This window comes from Stigmatopora argus, chromosome 19, assembly GCF_051989625.1.
Source record: "Stigmatopora argus isolate UIUO_Sarg chromosome 19, RoL_Sarg_1.0, whole genome shotgun sequence".
Lineage (NCBI taxonomy): Eukaryota > Metazoa > Chordata > Actinopteri > Syngnathiformes > Syngnathidae > Stigmatopora > Stigmatopora argus.
Genome location: NC_135405.1, coordinates 14,242,782 through 14,263,116, shown reverse-complemented (window position 1 = coordinate 14,263,116; position 20,335 = coordinate 14,242,782). Strand labels below are relative to the sequence as shown.

At 52.1% G+C, this 20,335-nt stretch overlaps 2 protein-coding genes and 1 pseudogene across 5 annotated transcripts in view; 1 reads left to right on the top strand and 2 right to left on the bottom strand.

Moving 5' to 3' along the window:
* Positions 1–3,868, bottom strand: part of col12a1b (collagen, type XII, alpha 1b) — a 36,344-nt gene extending 32,476 nt beyond the window's left edge. For 2 of the 4 annotated variants that reach the window (XM_077587216.1, XM_077587217.1), the window contains exons 1-3: positions 3,583–3,868; positions 2,532–2,655; positions 124–240 (exon numbers count right to left, since the gene is read on the bottom strand). In XM_077587216.1, the coding sequence (XP_077443342.1) occupies positions 124–240; positions 2,532–2,610 (196 nt within the window). In that variant the 5' untranslated portion in view covers positions 2,611–2,655; positions 3,583–3,868. Of the gene's footprint in view, positions 1–123; positions 241–1,219; positions 1,843–2,531; positions 2,656–3,582 lie in introns of those variants that run through there. The other 2 variants (XM_077587219.1, XM_077587218.1) reach the window with 2 other exon arrangements.
* A 1,590-nt stretch (positions 3,869–5,458) lies between these two features.
* Positions 5,459–11,202, bottom strand: cox7a2b (cytochrome c oxidase subunit 7A2b). Its single transcript, XM_077587215.1, has 4 exons — positions 11,053–11,202; positions 10,084–10,173; positions 5,933–6,017; positions 5,459–5,634 (listed from the first exon to the last, which is right to left on the bottom strand). The coding sequence occupies exons 1-4, from the start codon at positions 11,068–11,070 to the stop codon at positions 5,579–5,581; spliced, it is 249 nt and encodes an 82-aa protein (XP_077443341.1). The 5' UTR covers positions 11,071–11,202; the 3' UTR covers positions 5,459–5,578.
* Positions 11,203–12,880: 1,678 nt separating this feature from the next.
* On the top strand, positions 12,881–18,946 carry LOC144064569 (myosin-6 pseudogene; annotated as a pseudogene).
* The last annotated feature ends 1,389 nt before the right edge of the window (positions 18,947–20,335 follow it).

Genomic DNA, 20,335 nt, shown 5'->3' with positions numbered 1-20,335 from the left:
CCGTTGCGTCGCCGGAGGCCAAAAGGCGTCGCGGCAGTGGAAAGAAAAAAAGAAAAAAAACTTAAAACTCCACCTGTCAAAGTATGTTTGGGATAATGATTTGCGGCGCGCGTGCCGTCCCACCTTGGTCGGAGGTCACCAGCACCCTGTAGCCGTCCGGCGGCGAGCGCGGCCCGCGCCAGGACATTTGCACGCTGCGCTCGTCCGCGATGCGAAAGGTCAGCTGGGACGGCGGCTCCGCTGGGCGCAAAAACACAAAAGGAACGTCAAAAGGCCAGGCTTTGGTGGGTTTATTTTGCCGTTGGTTGGTTAGTGGTGATGTGGCGACGGGCGGCGACAGCAAAGAAAGGCCGCAAGAGGGAGGTTACAGCGTTCTTCAAAACGCCATTTCTGGAAAGGATAAGTGGGGACGCTTGCTCTTCTGGACCGGAAACTTCCCGTTGCAATTCTGACATTTCCTTCTCATTTCCTGGTCACTTCCTGATGTTTTTGAGGTCACTTCCTGGTGATTTTTAGGCTCACTTCCTGAGGTTTTTGGGCTCACTTCCCATGGAATTGAGGTCAGCGCCTATTGATTTGGGTGCAGAAATTCAAGTCACTTTCTGTGGACTTTGAGGCTGCCCGGGTCACTTCATTCAATCCAAAGGTGGTGATCTTTTCATGCTTTTGTCCCCTCAAAATTCTTTCAAAAGCTTAAAAGACTTTGGCTTTTCTTTGCTGTCACACATGAAAAGTCTCCTCCACGCATTTTCATGTTTTCCACAGCGGGTGGACGTCAATCCAATCCAACTGGGATCGGATTGGATTGGATTGGCCAACGCGTGCGATGGCACACGTGTTGGTCCGCCTTCCATCCGGGCTGGACTGGGCTGGGCTGGGCTGCCCGCCTGCTGCTTGGCATTAGGGGGAGGAAGCTTGTTTTTGGTTAACACACACACACACAAAAAAGTACAAATTGACAACAGTCGTACATGACAAGTTGCAGGAGACAACTTGAGGACAAAAAAGTGTCATGTACGCAAAGACGCCGTGTTCTTTGGGGAATATTTTAAGGAGCATATTCTTCGGGTTGGGGGGGAGGGCACCTTTTGTCCACCACCACCAACCGCCACAAGTGAAGAATATCCCAGTAAAATATTGTGGTAAAGTCCGGACGGACTTGACCGGGAAGGCGACGGAGCCGAGCGATCGGATTGGACCATGCGGAGGAAGCACCAACCTGAACCATGGCGTGCGTCTTGGCTCTGGCTCTGGCTCTGCCAGAGGCTCTATCCGGGATTGGCCCATTTCCTCTCTCCCAAAATTTGCCATTCATCTTTGGGCGTGCGTGACTCTTTCCATTCTTCCGCAAATTCCAAGCGGTTGCTCCCTGGTACAATCATCTGGCGTCCATAGCCCACGAGGAGTTTGGTGCTTTTGCTTCTCATTTCCAAGCTTAGGCTCTTTGATTTGAAATGAAACTTGTTTGTTGAAAATCTTCCCTAGCCCATTTTCTTCCACTTCAATTTGACTTATATGAGGAAAGGAGGTCTCTTCTTCCCCGTTTTCCAAGTCAACTTATTGGCCGCAGCTAATCGACACGCTTTGAGCGTCGGTCGCCGTCGATGGCAGCGAAAAGCCGGCGTCTGTCTGGAGTCTGTCCAAGGTTACGTGAGGTCGCAGAGGCCTCTTTCCCATTTTCTTTTCTCTCGTGTGTCTCACTCACTTTGTCATTTGAGAGAAAATAAGCAGACGGTCGTGGCTTTTTTTTTCCACTGGTGTTGAACTCGTGGAAAAAGATGAGTTGAAGTCATATTTAGTCTTCGCGTTCCATAAGGAGAGAGAAATCACCCGGCAGGAAAGTTGGCCGCCAGCCGGACTCCTTTTTTTGATTCGTTTTTTTCTCTCTCTCTCTCTCTCTCTCTCTCTCTCTCTCTCTCTCTCTCTCTCTCTCTTTCTGACATGTCACGCAGAGACTTGAAGCAAGAGCGCCTCTCAATGGTCACATGACACAGTTTCTTGAGGGTGGGGGGGCTTATGCAAATAGTGATTGTATGGATTTCTGGCTCCAAAATGACTTTGGATTTTGAATTGTATTTCAAAGATTTTGGAAAATGTGCTTGTGTTCTCTTGTTCAAAGGACCTTCATCATAAATGGTGGCCAGATTGTTGTTGTTTTTTTTTCTTTGGAGGGTGGCCATCCACGGGCGGGGTCCGACCGGCGCACGGGCCCCTTTTCTCCCGCCCGGCGACAAAACGTGGAAGAAGAGTGCGATGGTTTGCGTGCAAATTCCCGGCTTGAAAAGGCTTGAAAGATTCCCTCCCCCGTGTCAAGGAGCATCAAAGACAAACAATGGCAGACAAAGAACATCTGAAATGACTTCAACATTCTTAAAGAGCAAAACCACGTCAAAGGCAAACCAATTGAAAACGTTTCCGCCGCGCGCGCGCGCACACGCACACACGCACACTCATTTGGCACCGCCACGACACGGAGAGGAAAGGCAGGGGTGAAAGGTCAAAAGGAGGAGGACCGTGTCAGCGCCTCTTACCTTGGTCCTGGCCCGAAGATAAGCGCACCAGCATCAGCGACAGGAAGACGGCGGCCGCCAGGCTCCGTCCGCTCTTCATTTTGGCCGCCGGAGGTTCGGCGCGGCGCGGCGTGGACGTGGCGGGCTGCCCAAAAGAGTCGGCCGGAAGGCCTGTTAGGAGAACTGCCACAAGCGGCTGACCTTTTTCACTGCGCCCGTATCCACACTCCAAAATTTGAACCCCGCGGAGGAGCGACGTCCAATCGGCAATTGGCCGTCGAGCCAAATGACTTCACGACGGGGAGTTGAAAATAAACAAATGTGTTCTTCCTAAAATGCAAACAGACGGCCAATACATTCCAAGTGGGAGAGTGGCATTCTCCTACTTCAAACGGATTGGACGCCCGGCCACCATCGTCGATGGCCCAGGCTTTGTCATTGACGACGTAAGCCGTAATAAAGAAAATCTTTGGTTAAATGAGCTACTGCCAATGTGCCAACTTTGATATTATCGCTAATGGACGCCCAATCCACTTGAAGTGAGGCGGCGAACAAACGTTGGTTTTTCCGTCAGCCGTCCCACGGTTTGGACTTTTGCTTCGTTAACCAAAATATACAATCGTGCAAAATCCAATTTAGCCCATTAGAAATGGAGGAGTGTGGAGAAGAAGACATTGACTATCGGATCACTTTGGCAACTGTCGCCAGGCGAGGCGACTTGGGGAGGGATGGGAGACGGGCTCCAGGAGGAGAAGGAGGAGGAGGAGGAGGAGGACTTCCCCGAATCGAGTGGCAAAGGAGGAAGGCCAGATGAGGAGAAAAAAATCAGGTCGAGGAGGTCACAGAAGGATTTGAAAGAGAAGAGGAAGCAGGACAGATGGAGAGCTTTGAGGAGGAATCACAAGACCAACAAGTGAGAAAGGAGCGAGCGACAGTGCCTGGGAAGTTCTGGAGAAACAGAAAAGGAGCCAAACGGGGAAGCGACGGAGGAGGAGGAGGAGGTAGGTCACAAGAAGTGAGAACCGGGAGAGCGAGCCAAAGAGCAATCAACCAACGGCGGGCTGGCACCCACCTGAAATGAAGCAGAAGAGCGAGGAAGGCAGGAAGGCAGGAAGTGGTGCCCAGCTGAGGTGCTCCCAACTTGTGTTCGGAGCTCGGCGGGCGTCGACGGCTTTTCCCAAAAGTGGGCCGAACCAGTCCTACTTAAGAGGAGGGGGCGGTCCACCCACCCACCCCGCGGACCACAGAGTCCCTCGGAAACTTTGACACTTTTCGGCGGCCAGGCTTTTTTTTTTCTTTTGCGCTGAGCCAGCAAGGACGGCTCACGTGACTTGAAACCGCGTCCCAAAATGTCCCGCTGCACGATTGCCGCCTCGCCTCTCCTCTCTTCTCCCGTCTTCTCCTCTTCTCCTCTGAGCTCTAGAAAGCGAGAACCTCAAGTCCCAAAGCCAGCCCCATCAGAGCGTCTTCACGTGGCCGTCGCAGGTTCAAGGCAGGAAGGCGAGGGTCGCTGACGCCCTCTTGTGGGCCTCCCAAGAATGCAAGACCAGGTCAATGCACAGTACATACTAGTACAGTGGTACCTCGTCATACGACCGCTCGTCATACAAAATTCTCGTCTTACGGCAGAAATTTCGATGGACTAATTCGCCCGTCATGCGATCAAAATTTCGTGATGCGGCCAAGCCAGGTCTTTTTTGCATATTTTTCGTGTATAACAATATTTACGAGCATGGAACGATTAATTCAGATGAGTTTCTCCTAAGACCATCATTTTGGGAATATTTTGAAGGGAATAGTACAACAGCAAACAGTCCATCGATAGCGAACGTGAGGGTGGAGGCGTGGCAAACCGCCAACCCGGAAAACCAAGGTAACAAAAGATTACAACAAAATTAGAATTCAGTTTTGTGTAAAGTTACATTAAACGTATGTTTGAGTGTCTGTATATATTAATCCAAGTTAATTTAAATTTGTTTGTTCCGTTTACGAGTGCGTTGTCGTGGGAAAAAAAAAAATTTAAAAGGCACACACATTAGTTAGGGTGGGCAAACAATTCCACTATACCACTGGTGTGAAAGTGGTGGCCCAGGGGCCAAATCTGGCCCACCGCATCATTTTGTGCGGCCCTAATAAGTTAATCATGAGTGCCAACTTTCTGTTTTAGGATCAAATTCAAATGAAGATTATAGATGCATATTATATTTCCTGATTTCCCCCTTTTTAAATCAATAATGGCAATTTTTTATCATTTTTTTTCTTTTGGTGTTTTTAGGTCAAAAAGCATTTTGTAACATCTAAAAATAAATATATAAAAATATTTTAGGTTTTCCACTTTAATATGGAATATCATTAAAAAAAATGGTTTCCATTTGAAATGAAAAACAAATGATTAATAGATGTTTTCCCTTGCTAAGAAAAAAAAGTTCCAATAAACAATTTTATATCTACAAAAAAACGGTATATTTAGGGCTTTTGATTCAGTTCTTATAATCCAATTTCAAAAAAATAATCTAAATATTATATCTACAATGGTCCAGCCCACATGAAATTGAGTTGTTATTGCAGCCCGCTAACAAATCCGAGTTTGACACCCTTGCACTATACAAAGTGTGGGGGTGCTTTGGTTCCACCCTGTAAACAGAGCGGCCCTCGAAGACCCGTTTGCCCACCCCCGCCCTAGCGGCGTGTGAATTGAACCCGCTGAACAGAAAAACAGCTCCAAAAAGTGGTTTCCATACAAATAATAAAAGATGTTTTAAAAAAAAAAACAAGGTCAAGTCAGCAAATGTGTAGTGGGCTCTTTTATTTCCATCCAAAATACGACATTAATCCTTGAATGAATGCGCTTTATCAGCTGATCTTTTGGAGCAACAGAATCCAATAAATCAAATGAAAACAAAAAGGTAAAGCCAATGTGGCCAAAAAGCAGACGGAAAGAGGAAGAATTGGTCATGACAAGTTTAATTGATCTGTCTGAGCAATAAATATTGATCCCACAAACATGACAGGAAGCAAGATGGCGCCGGCGGTCTTGAGGGCCGATGGAAGCCAAAGCCAAAGCCTCGTTATTTCTTCTGGGGGTACGCCGCCTTCACCAGCTCGTACAGCACGTAACCCACCCCTGAAACGGCACCGCCGCGGGTCACAATCAATCGCCACGTCCGTCGACGGCGCCGGACGCCGCTTGGGCCCCGCCCGTGGAAGTCCGGCGCCGTCGATCGCTTCAACCGGAAATACCGCCACGGGACGAGCAAAATGTTCTCCGAAAGGGCCAGCGTGGTCTTTTCTATTTCTGCCGAGATATCTATCGAATGGACTCATGTCCAATACGCCCGGCGCAAAGCGCGGAGGGATGACCGGAAACCCTAACGACGGGGGGAAGGAATGGTGTGGTGCGAACCGAGCGGGCCGCCACTCACCCAGCACGGTCAGCGTCATGGTGGCCCTGTAGAGCAGCGCGTCGGCCGTGCCGCCTTTCAGGTGCACCGGGACGCCGTTGTCCTCCTAAAAAAAAAGAGCAACCAAAAAAAAAAGGTCAATTTCAAAAGGCATGAACGAGCGTCATCGCGAGCAAACCAAAGGGCAAATCCATATTGTCATATTTCAATGTCATTTGTGCATTTTGAGTTTGAAGACGATGACATATTGTAATCCTATATTTGAATGAAGACTGACATATTTTAATCCTATATTTTATTACAGATGAATCATTACAATAAAACACAAGGCTTTATTTTGATATATTACTACTGTATGATTAAACCGCCTTGTGTTTTATTGTAATGATTCATCTGTAATAAAATATAGGATTAAAATATGTCATCGTCTTCAGTCCAAAAAAAGTCTTGAACTGGTTTTGACAGTTTATACCTGGCAGGGGTGGGTGGGTTCGGTGTATTCTCAAAGCCACCTAGCACACACATAGCTGACAAAATTGAAGGAGCGGGGGTTGGGCTGCGACAAGCACCTGACGCCAATCCACTGATTGCACTCGCAGGACACTAGTATTGTGGAAAGCTTTCCTCTTTAGGAAAAGCTACATTTTGTGGAATCGTTTGAAACGAAAGCCTAGTCTTATGGGATATTATGCCTTTATAGCAAATAAAAAGCCTTTTTTGTCATCATACACACAGCTGCGTAGAATGAAATGGGTGAAATATCATTCAACAAAGGTGCTCTTAAATGAGTCAAATGGTCCAAAGTTTGCACTTTGATGGCCTACGTTTGAAATAGGTCCCCAAAAAAGTCTTGAATTGCTTCTTGACAGTTGATACTAGGCAGGGGTGGCTTTGCAAAGGTGACAAAGGCACATACATAGGTGAAAAAGTGGAATGGAAGGAGGTTGGGCTGCTATGGGAGGGGGGAGAGAGCAGCTTTTGCTTTTGGCTCAGGGCATCCAGCAGCGACCGACTGAGCTGACTGGCAAACTTGAAGGAGCGGGGGTTGGGCTACAAGATGCACCTGATGCCAATCCACTGATTGCACTCACAGGACACTAGTATTGTGGAAAGGCTTGCTCTTTATGAAAGCCTACATTTGGTGGAATCGTTTGAAATGAAAGCCTAGTCTTATGGGATGTTATGCCTTTATATCAAATCAAAAGCATTTATTGTCATCATACACAGCAGCATAGAATTAAATGGGTGAAATATCATTCATCAAGGCACTCACTCTTAAATGAGTCAAAATGGTCAAAAGTTTGTGCTGGGATGGCCCATGTATGAAATAGGGAAAAAAAAGTCTTGAACTGGCTCTTGACAGTTTATACCAGGCAGGGAGGGGCGGCTTTGCAAAGATGACAAAGGCACATACATAGGTGAAAAAGTTGAATGGAAGGAGGTTGGGCTGCTATGGGAGGGAGGGAGGGGAGAGAGCAGCTTTCCTTCAAAGCTATCTGGCAGCGACTGAGCTGGCAAACTTGAACCAGCGGGGGTTGTGCTGAAACGAGAAGCACCTGACGCCAATCCACTGATTGCACTCGCAGGACACTAGTATTGTGGAAAGCTTTCCTCTTTAGGAAAAGCTACATTTTGTGGAATCGTTTGAAATGAAAGCCTAGTCTTATGGGATGCTACACCTTTATGTCAAATCAAAAGCCTTTTTGGTCATCATACACAGCTCCGTAGAATGAAATGGGTGAAATATCATTCAACAAAGGTGCTGTTAAATGAGTCAAAATGGTCCAAAGTTTGCACTTTGATGGCCTACGTTTGAAATAGGCCCCCAAAAAAGTCTTGGATTGGCTCTTGACAGTTGATACTAGGCAGGGGTGGCTTTGCAAAGGTGACAAAGGCACATACATAAGCGAAAAAGTTGAATGGACGGGGGTTGGGTCGCTATGGGAGGGAGGAAAGAGCAGCTTTCCATTCGAGCCATCCAGCATCGACCGAGCTGACAAACTTGAAGGAGCGGGGGTTGGGCTACAAGATGCACCTGATGCCAATCCACTGATTGCACTCGCAGGACATTAGTATTGTGGAAAGCTTTCCTCTTCATGAAAACCTACATTTTGTAGAATTGTTTGAAATGAAAGCCTAGTCTTATGGGATGCTACACCTTTATATCAAATCAAAAGCCTTTATTGTCATCATAATGTCCAATGCTTCAATTTCTTCAAGGCACTCACTCACTCATCAATGGTCAAAAGTTTGAAATAAGTCCAAAAAAAGTATTGCACTGGCTTTGACAGTTTACACCAGGCAGCTTTTAGTTTCTCAAATCCGTCTGGCACAGACATAGGTGACAAAATTGAAGCAACGGGGGTTGGGCCGCTTTGGGTGGGGAGGGAGGGAGCAGCTTCCCAGTTCCAAGCTATCTGGCAGCGACCGAGCTCACAAACTTGAACCAGCGGGGGTTGGGCTACAAGATACACCTGACGCCTATCCACTGATTGCACTTGCAGGACACTAGTATCGTGGAAAGCTTTCCTCTTTAGAGGTTGAAACCAAAGCACTCACTTTGGGCCTTTTTTTTAGTTTGCCCAGCCCTGTTAAATACATGCCTAGTCTTATGCTACATCTTCCTTCTAATGTCCAATGCTTCAATTTGTTTAAGGCGCTCGCTCGCTCGCTCTTCAATGGTCAAGAGTTTGCGCTTTGATGGCCCATGTTTGAAATAGGTCCAAAAAAAAAGTCTTGAACTAGCTTTGACAGTTTATACATAGGTGAAAAAGTTGCATCGACGGGGGTTGGGCCACTGTGGGTGGAGAGGGAGCAGCTTTTTGTTCAAGATCACTTTTAGCCGTTGGAGTCAGATGCTAAAACTTATCATCTAACAAGTTAAAAAAAAAAGAAGGCTTTTTTAAAAAGCGTTATTGGTGGAAATGGCCGCAACAGTCACATGTTCCAATTAGACATGTACATATTTCTTTAATATTTGACTTGCTGGCTCATCAAAATTGGCATCCGACATCCATTCCAGTTGCAGTACAAGCAAACAGGAAGGAAAAAAAGAAGAAGAAAAAACACGTGGCTCTCATTTCTTTCTGCTCGGGGTCCAACATCAGTCGGTAGGATAAATAACGGTCGATTAATTGACGGCAGAGGTGAAGCGGTCGTCTAAGAATGTTGCGCAAAAAGGTTGAGATGAAGGGGGCGGGCTGGATCTTTTTTCCCCTCATCTATCAGCCGCTCTTGGCACCGTGGCTCAGTTGATTCACGTCGGCGGTTTTGGCCGGCGATGCGTCGCGACTGGCGTCCAAGTGCGCACGTCGCCGGCGCGCTTCCATTTTTCTCATTTGCCAATTCCGGCGACAAGTCCCAGTCGGCTGGATCGCATCGCTCGCTCGCCAGCCGACGGCGGCGATCGACGCCACGTCCATTAGGAGTTCGTCGATCGCAAAGACTGTCGGCGGGCGGAAATTCCGACGGTGGCATTTTCCGCGCAAGCGAACCGACCTCCGCCGCCTCTAATTTATTACCTGTCATTAGAGGAGACATTAAAACGTCGAATTTAAATCACTCGCTACTTGTGCGCACATGGAGCATATTGTTAGAATTAGTGTTAGACAGAAGCAACCGCCGCTAAAACGACATCAGCCGTATCGTGGAATGCTGACAAACAACGTGCATGAACTGTGCAATTTGTACTTTGCACTCTCGTTCGCCATCTCTGCTTGCCCTACCCAAGATGGCCACCAGCTACGCACAGCGACACACAAACAACGAACGGCGTGGCGTCCTCATACCTGTCAACCAAAAACCTTACAAACACCGTACGACTCGCACGGTGTTTGTAAGGTTTTTTGGGGGTTTGTAAGGGGAATCATAATCATTTATAAGGGCAGTTATCGGCAGAGGTTGACAGGTATGCGTCCTCCACTTATAGGCAGGTAGGTGTGTAATAATGAAGTATTTTTCCCCCGAAAAATAAAACGGTGTTGGCACGACAGCTGAGTTTAATTTGGTATCGGTGCGTTACGAGTTCAAATTGACAATTCGGTCATCATAAAGGGATATAAACACAAAAAGGGGGCGGGTGGTGTATTCATTAACAATACGAGATTTAATTCATTTAAACGAGACTTTTCTTGGCTTTCAAGGAGACCGGGGGTCTTTATTCTTAGACTCACCTGGAAGAGCTTCTGGTTCTTGGGGACCTGGTTCTCTACGGACCTCCGAGCAGAGCCGCAAAAGTTCCGCCGCGCCACCTGCTGGAGAGCCTGCAACAAAAAAGCAAGGCGATGAATGTTGCGAACAAGTTTGGCAAAATTTGGGAGTTCAGAGACCCCCTTCGCCCCCAGATATCCCGAAAAAAAACGAAGGACAAATTCAAATTGTAGCTTCGAGTGCCTTTCTTCATCATGTTAAGCCGCCTTGGAACATGATTGCCACCTAGCGTTACTCAAAAAGTGGTACATTCCTATTGATATCTTACAAGCCCACATCTAATGCTTCCCCTTGAGCATCTTCAAAATACAATACAATAATAACACTTTTTCCTGGTTTGTGGAACGAAATAAGGACGACCACATTCACGTTTAATTGTTTAAACATATCAATTGGTATTAGGGGCTGAACATTTGGATTAACGGAACGTTTTCCCAACAAGTAGTATTCAATTTCACAATACCTTTCCAAAAAGGTGTCGTTATTTTATTTGTATTCAAATTGTTGTCGAGGCCGGATAGCTACAAAGCTAGTTTGATAGCACAAGTCTGGCAAATCCCATAGGCAAAAAATACTTGCTCTCAGTACATACTTTATTTTGGTACATACAAGCAGTGTTCATACAAATATCAAAATAACCTTCCTCCCGTCAGAAAAACACACAAAAATGCCTAATGCGCCGTAAAAATGTTTTGGAGGAGAACGGGAGTTTGCGTACATTTTCCCGCTTATTCGACAATATAGATTTTGAAGATGTCGCAGCCAAAAAGTTGGAGGTTGCTCGTATTAGCACGACGACATTAGCCGGCATGCCTTTGACCCCTAACCGATGCCGAGAGGTCTATGGACGCTTTTTACCAAATGACAAGCCACCCGTTAAACAAAGACATAAGTGCAGTCAGCTTGTGAAAGTAGTATATGTAGTGACTTACAAATATTCCTCTATTCATGTTGTGTGCTGGCCGTTTTCCTCACAAGGACGTAAACTGCTTCCGTTCTTCTTCGTGAGGCTTTTCTTCCTTGTGTCATTACTTCTAGCCTCATTGACGCTGCGCTCTCTAGTGCCCCCCTGACGTCAGGGCGTATAAGCGCAAGCACAGGTCTGTGTCGCCGTGAAAAAAATATACGTTTATGACCAGAGCACAGCAGACAGCTAAAATAGCGTTTTTTTTAGGTTCTGTCGTACACGACTTTATTTATTAATTTCCAATCTATTTAAGTTAAATCCTGCCATAAATAGCGAGAGACAGACCAGAGTCTTGATGGTTTTTTTTTTCATAATTTATAACTTTTATTGGCTGCTACTGACAGCTAAAATACCGTTTTTTAGGTTCTGTCGTACACGACTTTATTTATTAATTTCCAATCTATTTAAGTTAAATCCTGCCATAAATAGCGAGAGACAGACCAGAGTCTTGATGTTTTTTTTTCTTCCTAATGTATAACTTTTATTGGCTGCTACTGACAGCTGGAGATGTATGCTCCATTTAGGCTCAGACAATAGGAATGGGTCAAAAAGGGAGCTTTTTCTTGACTGAGTTTGCTAGTTATTTGATGGTGTTGCTTGGTGTCACTCGTTGGCTGCCCTTGACGACGACAGACGTCCAATCCATTGGGACCGGGAGGCCTGACGGCGATCAAAGGATGGCCTTTGTGTCTTGAGCTTCTTTTGACTGTTTTAATGTCCATACATACGCAAGGTCTAACATTTGAACACGTACAGCAGGGGTAGGGAACCTATGGCTCGGGAGCCACATATGGCTCTTTTGATGGGTGCATATGGCTCTCCACTCACTTGTGAGGTAAAATATGGAAACTGCTGGTGTGAAAGCGCAGGAATAGGAGCGTTACGTTGGTATTATGGCATTGACACTACCCCAGCGCCTTTATAATCATTTTTTTCCCATTACACTCTTTTGTATGGATTTTCTCATTGATACTCATTGATAAGCATTGAGCTCATTGAGGTAAAATATGGAAACTATGGAATTTTTCCTTTCGTTACACTCTTCTGCGTGGATATTCTCATTGATACTCACTGATTAGCAACAACGTAACAATGTTGTCAAAAGAATTCAGAGACTTTTTGTACTTTAAAAGTGGAGAAGTGGCTTAAAAAAGGCACACTTTTATGTATGTTGACTTTTAAATTCGGAGCATGGCTCTCAAGGATTAACATTTAAAAAATATGAATTGTTTATGGCTCTTTCCATCAAAAAGGTTCCCGACCCCTGACGTACAGTGTGGTCTCCGAGTCTTTTATTCGTCCTCACTTAGGATCCAGCAGTCAATCACACCAGCCATTCCACACACTTGGGTACTTTTTGGAGTGTCTCTGCGATAAAAACAGACAGGGAGGAATACTGATAACACACGTATGCATTCCAAAGCTGAAAGCCCCACCTTCTCATTTCAACTCATGTACACGTATCCCCCGCGGGCAAAGGCGCTCGGCGAGATGAACGGGCCTTCCAATTTGAGACAAAAGCATTGTGGTGATTTTTTTTTCCGTCGTTGGTTTCGACAGCCACCGTTGGTTTTAAGAGAAGCGTCACGGGGGCTGCGAGGTGACGGCGATAAGGCGCGGGGGCGCTCTTCCTAATATGGCCCCCCCGACGGCGCAGGGTCACGGCGGTGACCCGGCCGCGTCTCGGCGGCCGGATTTAGCATCCACCTTTTGTCTCCGTTTGCCTGCCCCGCGTCCTTACTTGGAGCGGCGGGCGCCTTTAAAAGCCGGTCCCGGGGTGCCGGCGTCACAGTCCACCAGCGGCACCCTCTCTCCGGACGGCGAAAATGTCCGACGCGACCATGGGCGAGTTTGGCAAGGCGGCTCCGTACCTGAGGAAGTCGGACAAGGAGCGTCTGGAGGCCCAGACCAGGCCCTTCGACATCAAGACGGAGTGCTTCGTGGCGGACCAGGCGGTGGAGTACGTGAAGGGGCAGATCCAGGGCCGGGAGGGCGGCACGGTGCAGGTGAAGAGGGAGGACGGCACCACGGTGAGCGCCAAGGAGGCCGACGTGCACCCGCGGAACCCGCCCAAGTTCGACAAGATCGAAGACATGGCCATGTTCACCTTCCTCCACGAGCCGGCGGTGCTGTTCAACCTGAAGGAGCGCTACGCCGCCTGGATGATCTACACCTACTCGGGCCTGTTCTGCGTGACGGTCAACCCCTACAAGTGGCTGCCCGTCTACGACGCCGAGGTGGTGTCGGCCTACCGGGGCAAGAAGAGGACGGAGGCGCCCCCTCACATCTTCTCCATCTCCGACAACGCCTACCAGTACATGCTGACCGATCGGGAGAACCAGTCGGTCCTGATCACGGGGGAATCGGGCGCCGGCAAGACGGTCAACACCAAGAGGGTCATCCAGTACTTTGCCAGCATCGCGGCGGTGGGCGGGGCGGCCAAGAGGGATGCCAGCAAGGGGACGCTGGAGGACCAGATCATCCAGGCCAACCCGGCGCTGGAGGCCTTCGGCAACGCCAAGACGGTGAGGAACGACAACTCGTCCCGTTTCGGCAAGTTCATCCGCATCCACTTCGGGACGAGCGGCAAGCTGTCGTCGGCCGACATCGAGACCTACCTGCTGGAGAAGTCCCGCGTGACCTTCCAGCTGAAGGCCGAGAGGAACTACCACATCTTCTACCAGATCCTGTCCAAGCGCAAGCCGGAGCTGCTGGACCTGCTGCTGATCACCGACAACCCCTACGACTACTCGTACATCTCGCAGGGCGAGGTGACGGTGGCCTCCATCGACGACTCCGAGGAGCTGACGGCCACCGACAGCGCCTTCGACGTGCTGGGCTTCTCGGGCGAGGAGAAGGCCGGCGTCTACAAGCTGACGGGCGCCATCGTGCACTACGGCAACCTGAAGTTCAAGCAGAAGCAGCGGGAGGAGCAGGCCGAGCCCGACGGCACGGAGGCGGCCGACAAGACGGCCTACCTGATGGGCCTGAACTCGGCCGACCTGATCAAGGGCCTGTGCCACCCCCGGGTCAAGGTGGGCAACGAGTACGTGACCAAAGGCCAGAGCGTGGACCAGGTCCACTACGCCGTGGGCGCCCTGGCCAAGTCGGTGTACGAGAAGATGTTCAACTGGATGGTGGTGCGCATCAACCATTCGCTGGACACCAAGCAGCACCGGCAGCACTTCATCGGCGTGCTGGACATCGCCGGCTTCGAGATCTTCGACATGAACACCTTCGAGCAACTCTGCATCAACTTCACCAACGAGAAGCTGCAGCAGTTCTTCAACCACCACATGTTCGTCCTGGAGCAGGAGGAGTACAAGAAGGAGGGCATCGAGTGGGAGTTCATCGACTTTGGCATGGACCTGCAGGCGTGCATCGACCTGATCGAGAAGCCGCTGGGCATCATGTCCATCCTGGAGGAGGAGTGCATGTTCCCCAAGGCCAGCGACCAGACCTTCAAGTCCAAGCTCTACGACAACCACCTGGGCAAGAACAAGATGTTCGAGAAGCCCCGGGGCGCCAAGGGCAAGGAGGCCCAGGCGCATTTCGCCCTGGTCCACTACGCCGGCACCGTGGACTACAACATCACCAACTGGCTGGTGAAGAACAAGGATCCGCTCAACGAAACGGTGGTGGGCCTCTACCAGAAGTCCTCGCTCAAGCTGCTCTCCCTCCTCTTCTCCAGCTACGCCGCCCCCGAGGGCGACAAGGGTGGCAAGGGGGCCAAGAAGAAGGGCTCCTCCTTCCAGACGGTGTCGGCCCTCCACCGGGAGAACCTCAACAAGCTGATGACCAACCTGAAGACCACCCACCCGCACTTTGTGCGCTGCCTGATCCCCAACGAGCGCAAGACCCCGGGGGTGATGGACAACTGCCTGGTCATGCACCAGCTGCGCTGCAACGGCGTGCTGGAGGGCATCCGCATCTGCCGCAAGGGCTTCCCCAACCGCGTCCTCTACGGGGACTTCAAGCAGCGCTACCGCATCCTCAACGCCTCGGCCATCCCCGAGGGCCACTTCCTGGACTGCAAGAAGAGCGCCGAGAAGCTGCTCTCGTCCCTGGACATCGACCACACGCAGTACCGCTTCGGCCACACCAAGGTCTTCTTCAAGGCCGGCCTCCTGGGCACGCTGGAGGAGATGAGGGACGAGCAGCTCTCGCGGATCATCACCCGGATCCAGGCCGAGGCCCGGGCCCTCCTCACCAGGGCCCGCTTCGCCCGGATGCTGGAGCGCCGGGACGCCCTGACCCTCATCCAGTGGAACCTGCGCTCCTTCCTCGGCGTCAAGAACTGGCCCTGGATGAAGCTCTTCTTCAAGATCAAGCCCCTGCTCAAGAGCGCCGAGTCCGAGAAGGAGATGGCCAACATGAAGGAGGAGTTCGGCAAGCTGAAGGAGGCCCTGGAGAAGTCGGAGGCCCGTCGCAAGGAGATGGAGGAGAGGGCGGCCACTCTGCTGCGGGAGAAGGAGGACCTGGCCCTACGGATCCAGTCCGAGCGGGACACGCTCTCCGACGCCGAGGAGCGCTGCGAGCAGCTCATCCGCAGCAAAATCCAGCTGGAGGCCAAGCTCAAGGAGAACAACGAGAGGCTGGAGGACGAAGAGGAGGTCAACGCCGACCTGGCCGCCAAGCGGCGCCGGCTGGAGGACGAGTGCTCCGAGTTGAAGAAGGACATCGACAACCTGGAGCTGACGCTGGCCAAGGTGGAGAAGGAGAAGCACGCCACCGAGAACAAGGTGAGGAACCTGACCGAGGAGATGGCCTCCCAGGACGAGAACATCCTCAAGCTGAGCAAGGAGAAGCGGGCGCTGCAGGAGGCTCACCAGCAGGCGCTGGACGACCTCCAGAGCGAGGAGGACAAGGCCAACGGCCTCAACAAGTCCAAGCTCAAGCTGGAGCAGCAGGTGGACGACCTGGAGGGCTCCCTGGAGCAGGAGAAGAAGCTCCGGATGGAGCTGGAGCGCTCCAAGAGGAAGCTGGAGGGCGACGCCAAGCTGACCCAGGAGAGCCTGCTGGACCTGGAAAACCAGGCGCGCCAGCAGGAGGAGAAGCTGAAGAAGAAGGACTTTGAGACGGCGCAGGTGGCCTCCAGGCTGGAGGACGAGCGGGCGGCGGCGGGGCAGATGCAGAAGAAGCTGAAGGAGAACCAGGCCAGGATGGAGGAGCTGGAGGAGGAGCTGGAAGCCGAGCGCGCCGCCCGGGCCAAGGCGGAGAAGCAGCGCTGCGACCTCTCCCGAGAGCTGGAGGACCTGGCCGAGCGCCTGGAGGAGGCCGGCGGGGCCTCCTCGGCCCAGGCCGAGCTCAACAAGCGCAGGGACGCCGAGTTCCTCAAGCTGCGGCGGGAGCTGGAGGAGTCCACCCTGCGCCACGAGGCCACCTCGGCCGCGCTGAGGAAGAAGCACGCCGACGGCGTGGCCGAGCTGGGCGAGCAGCTGGACAACCTCCAGCGGGTCAAGCAGAAACTGGAGAAGGAAAAGAGCGAGCTCAAGCTGGAGCTGGACGACCTGGCCTCCGGCATGGAGAGCATGGCCAGGAACAAGTGCAACGCCGAGAAGCTGGGCCGATCCATGGAGGACGCCATGAGCGAGTACCGCAGCAAATACGAGGAGGCCCAGCGCGCCGCCGGCGACTCGGCCGCCCGGCTGGCCAAGCTGCTGGCCGAAAACGGCGAGTTGGGACGGCAGATGGAGGAGAGGGACTGCCTGATCTCGCAGCTCACCAGGGGCAAGAACTCCTACGGCCAGCAGCTGGAGGATCTCCGCAGGCAGCTGGAGGAGGAGGTCAAGGCCAAGAACGCGCTGGCCCACGCCGTGCAGTCGGCGCGCCACGACTGCGACCTCCTCCGGGAGCAGTTGGAAGAGGAGCAGGAGGCCAAGGCCGAGCTGCAGAGGGCGCTGTCCAAGTCCAACGCCGAGGTCTCGGCCTGGAGGACCAAGTACGAGACCGACGCCATCCAGAGGACCGAGGAGCTGGAGGAGGCCAAGAAGAAGCTGGCCCAGCGACTGCAGGAGGCCGAGGAGGCGGCCGAGGCCGCCAACGCCAAGTGCTCCTCGCTGGAGAAGACCAAGCAACGGCTCCTGGGCGAGATGGAGGAGCTGTCGCTGGACATGGAGAGGTCCAACGCCGCCTGCGCCTCGCTGGATAAGAAGCAACGGGCCTTCGACAAGGTGCTGGCCGAGTGGCGGCAGAAGTTCGAGGAGTCCCAGTGCGAGCTGGAGGCCTCGCAGAAGGAGGCCCGGAGCCTGGGCACCGAGCTCTTCAGGCTGAAAAACGCCTACGAGGAGTGCCTGGACCAGCTGGAGACGGCCAAGAGGGAGAACAAGAACCTGCAGGAGGAGATCTCCGAGCTGAGCGAGCAGCTGGGGGAGGGCGGCAAGAGCGCCTCCCAGCTGGAGAAGAGCAGGAGGCAGCTGGAGCAGGAAAAGGCCGAGCTGCAGGCGGCGCTGGAGGAGGCCGAGGGCTCCCTGGAGCACGAGGAGAGCAAGATCCTGCGGGCCCAGCTGGAGTTCAACCAAGCCAGGGCCGAGCTGGAGCGCAAAGTGGCCGAGAGGGACGAGGAGATGGAGCAGGCCAAGAGGAACCACCAGCGGGCGCTGGACTCGCTGCAGTCCTCCCTGGAGTCGGAGAGCAGGAGCCGGGCCGAGGCGCTGCGGGTGAAAAAGAAGATGGAGGGCGACCTCAACGAGATGGAGATCCAGCTGGGCCGGGCCAACCGGCAGGCGGCCGAGGCCCAGAAGCAGCTCAAGGGCCTCCAGCTCTTCCTCAAGGAGGCCCAGGCGCAGCTGGACCAGGCGCAGGGCGCCGGCGAGGACCTGCGCGAGAACGCCGCCGTCCTGGAGCGCCGCAACAACCTGATCCAGGCCGAGCTGGAGGAGGCCCTGGCCGCGCTGGAGCAGACGGAGCGCGCTCGCAAGCTGGCCGAGCAGGAGCTGGCCGAGGCGGCCGAGCGGGCCCAGCTCCTGCGGGCCCAGAACGCTGGCCTGATCAACCAGAAGAAGAAGCAGGAGGCCGACGTGCTGCACTTGCAGAACGAGACCGAGGAGGCGCTGCAGGAGAGCCGCAACGCCGAGGAGAAGGCCAAGAGGGCCGTGGCCGACGCCGCCGCCATGGCCGAGGAGCTGAAGAAGGAGCAGGACACGGGCGCCCACCTGGAGCGCATGAAGAAGAACATGGAGCAGACCATCAAGGACCTCCAGCGCCGCCTGGACGAGGCCGAGCAGGTGGCCAGCAAGGGCGGTCGGAAGCAGCTGCAGAAAATGGAGCTGCGCATCAAAGAGCTGGAGGGCGAGCTGGAGGCCGAGCAGCGGCGCGGCGGCGACTGCCTCAAGGGGGCGCGCAAGCACGAGCGCCGCCTCAAGGAGCTGGCCTACCAGGCCGAGGAGGACCGCAAGAACCTGGCTCGGCTCCAGGACCTGGCCGACAAGCTGCAGCTCAAGGTCAAGTCCTACAAGCGCGCCGCCGAGGAGGGCCAGGAGGCGGCCGACGCCCACCTGGCCAAAGCGCGCAAGCTGCAGCACGAGCTGGACGAAGCGCTGGAGCGGGCCGACGTCGCCGAGGGCCAGGTCAACAAGTTGAGGGCCAGGACCAGGGACGGGGCTTCCAAGAAGAACCTGGACGAGTGAACGCCTACACCGGCACCGTCCCCAACGCCACCGCCACTGCCAACGCTGCCAACGCCTCCTCCCCTCGCTAACCCCATCCAGCTAGCCTTTCCAGCTGCTCCTTCCTTTCTCCACTGGCTTTTTGTTTGCCGGCGGTGGAATTGGCGAGCGTGCCCGTCACGCCTCGTTGTGCTCACCTTTCACCGCGCTCTCGCTCTCGCTCTGCGCACGGAAACCACATGGCGCAGCTTCTGAAAATCTCACCTGGTGCAGTTGTAGCACTGCTTTTCACAATAAAATGCTCTTGATTTGACCAGGGACTCGGTTTCACTTCCTGCCTGTTCCCTTCAAAATAAGAGTTGCTTTTTGACGTCCGCCCAGAGAGCAGCTTTCCGTTCGAGCCATCCAGCAGTGACCGAGCTGAGCTGACTGACAAACTTGAAGGAGGAGCGGGGGTTGGGCTGCAAGAAGCACCTGATGCCAATCCACTGATTGCACTCGCAGGACACTAGTATTGTGGAAAGCTTTCCTCTTTATGAAAACCTACATTTTGTGGAATTGTTTGAAATGAAAGCCTAGTCTTATGGGATGCTACACCTTTATATCAAATCAAAAGCCTTTTTGGTCATCATAAACGGCTTCGTAGAATGAAATGGGTGAAATATCATTCAACAAAGGTGCTCTTAAATGAGTCAAAATGGTCCAAAGTTTGCACTTTGATGGCCTACGTTTGAAATAGGTCCAAACAAAAAAGTCTTGAATTGGTTCTTGACAGTTGATACTAGGCAGGGGTGGCTTTGCAAAGGTGACAAAGGCACAGACATAGGGGAAAAAGTTGAATGGACGTACGGGGGTTGGGCCGCTGTGGCAGGGGAGGGAGGGGAGAGAGCAGCTTTTGCTTTTGGCTCAGGCCATCCAGCAGCGACCGAGCTGACTGGCAAACTTGAAGGAGCGGGGGTTGGGCTATGACAAGCACCTGACGCCAATCCACTGATTGCACTTGCAGGACACTAGTATTGCGGAAAGTTTCCTCTTTAGAAGTTGAAGCCAAAGCACTTTTGCCCCCTTTTTTTAGTTTGCCCAGCCCTGTTAAATGAATTCCTAGTGTCATGGAACGCTACATCTTCCTTCATGTGTCCAATGCTTCAATTTCTTTGAGGCACTCACTCACTCACTCGTCAATGGTCAAAGGTTTGCACTTTGATCGCCCACGTTTGAAATAGGTCCAAAAAAAAGTCTTGAACTGGCTTTGACAGTTTATACAAGGCAGCTTTTCGTTTTGCAAAGCCAGCCACCCACCCAGCACAGACATAGCTGACAAAATTGAAGCAACGGGGGTTGGGCTGCTTTACGTGGGGAGGGAGGGAGGGAGGGAGCAGCTTTCTGTTCAAGTCATCCAGCACCGAACGAGCTGGCAAAGTTGAAGCAGCGGGGGTTGGGCTGCAAGAAGCAGCTGACGCCAATCCACTGATTGCACTCGCAGGACACTAGTATTGCAGAAAGTTTCCTCTTTAGAAGTTGAAACCAAAGCACCCACTTTGGCCACTTAATTTGCCCAGCCCTGTTAAATAAATGACTACCGTATTTTCACGACTATAAGGCACACTTAAAAGTCTTGAATTTTCTCCAAAATAGACAGGG

Bases quoted from the DNA above. Each gene is read 5' to 3' on its own strand.
- cox7a2b (XM_077587215.1), bottom strand. The intron at 6,018-10,083 runs GTGAGTCTAAGA...CTTTTTTTTTAG, and splicing joins AGAACCAGAAGCTCTTCCAG to GAGGACAACGGCGTCCCGGT. The intron at 5,635-5,932 runs GTGAGTGGCGGC...GTGCCGTTTCAG, and splicing joins CATGACGCTGACCGTGCTGG to GGGTGGGTTACGTGCTGTAC.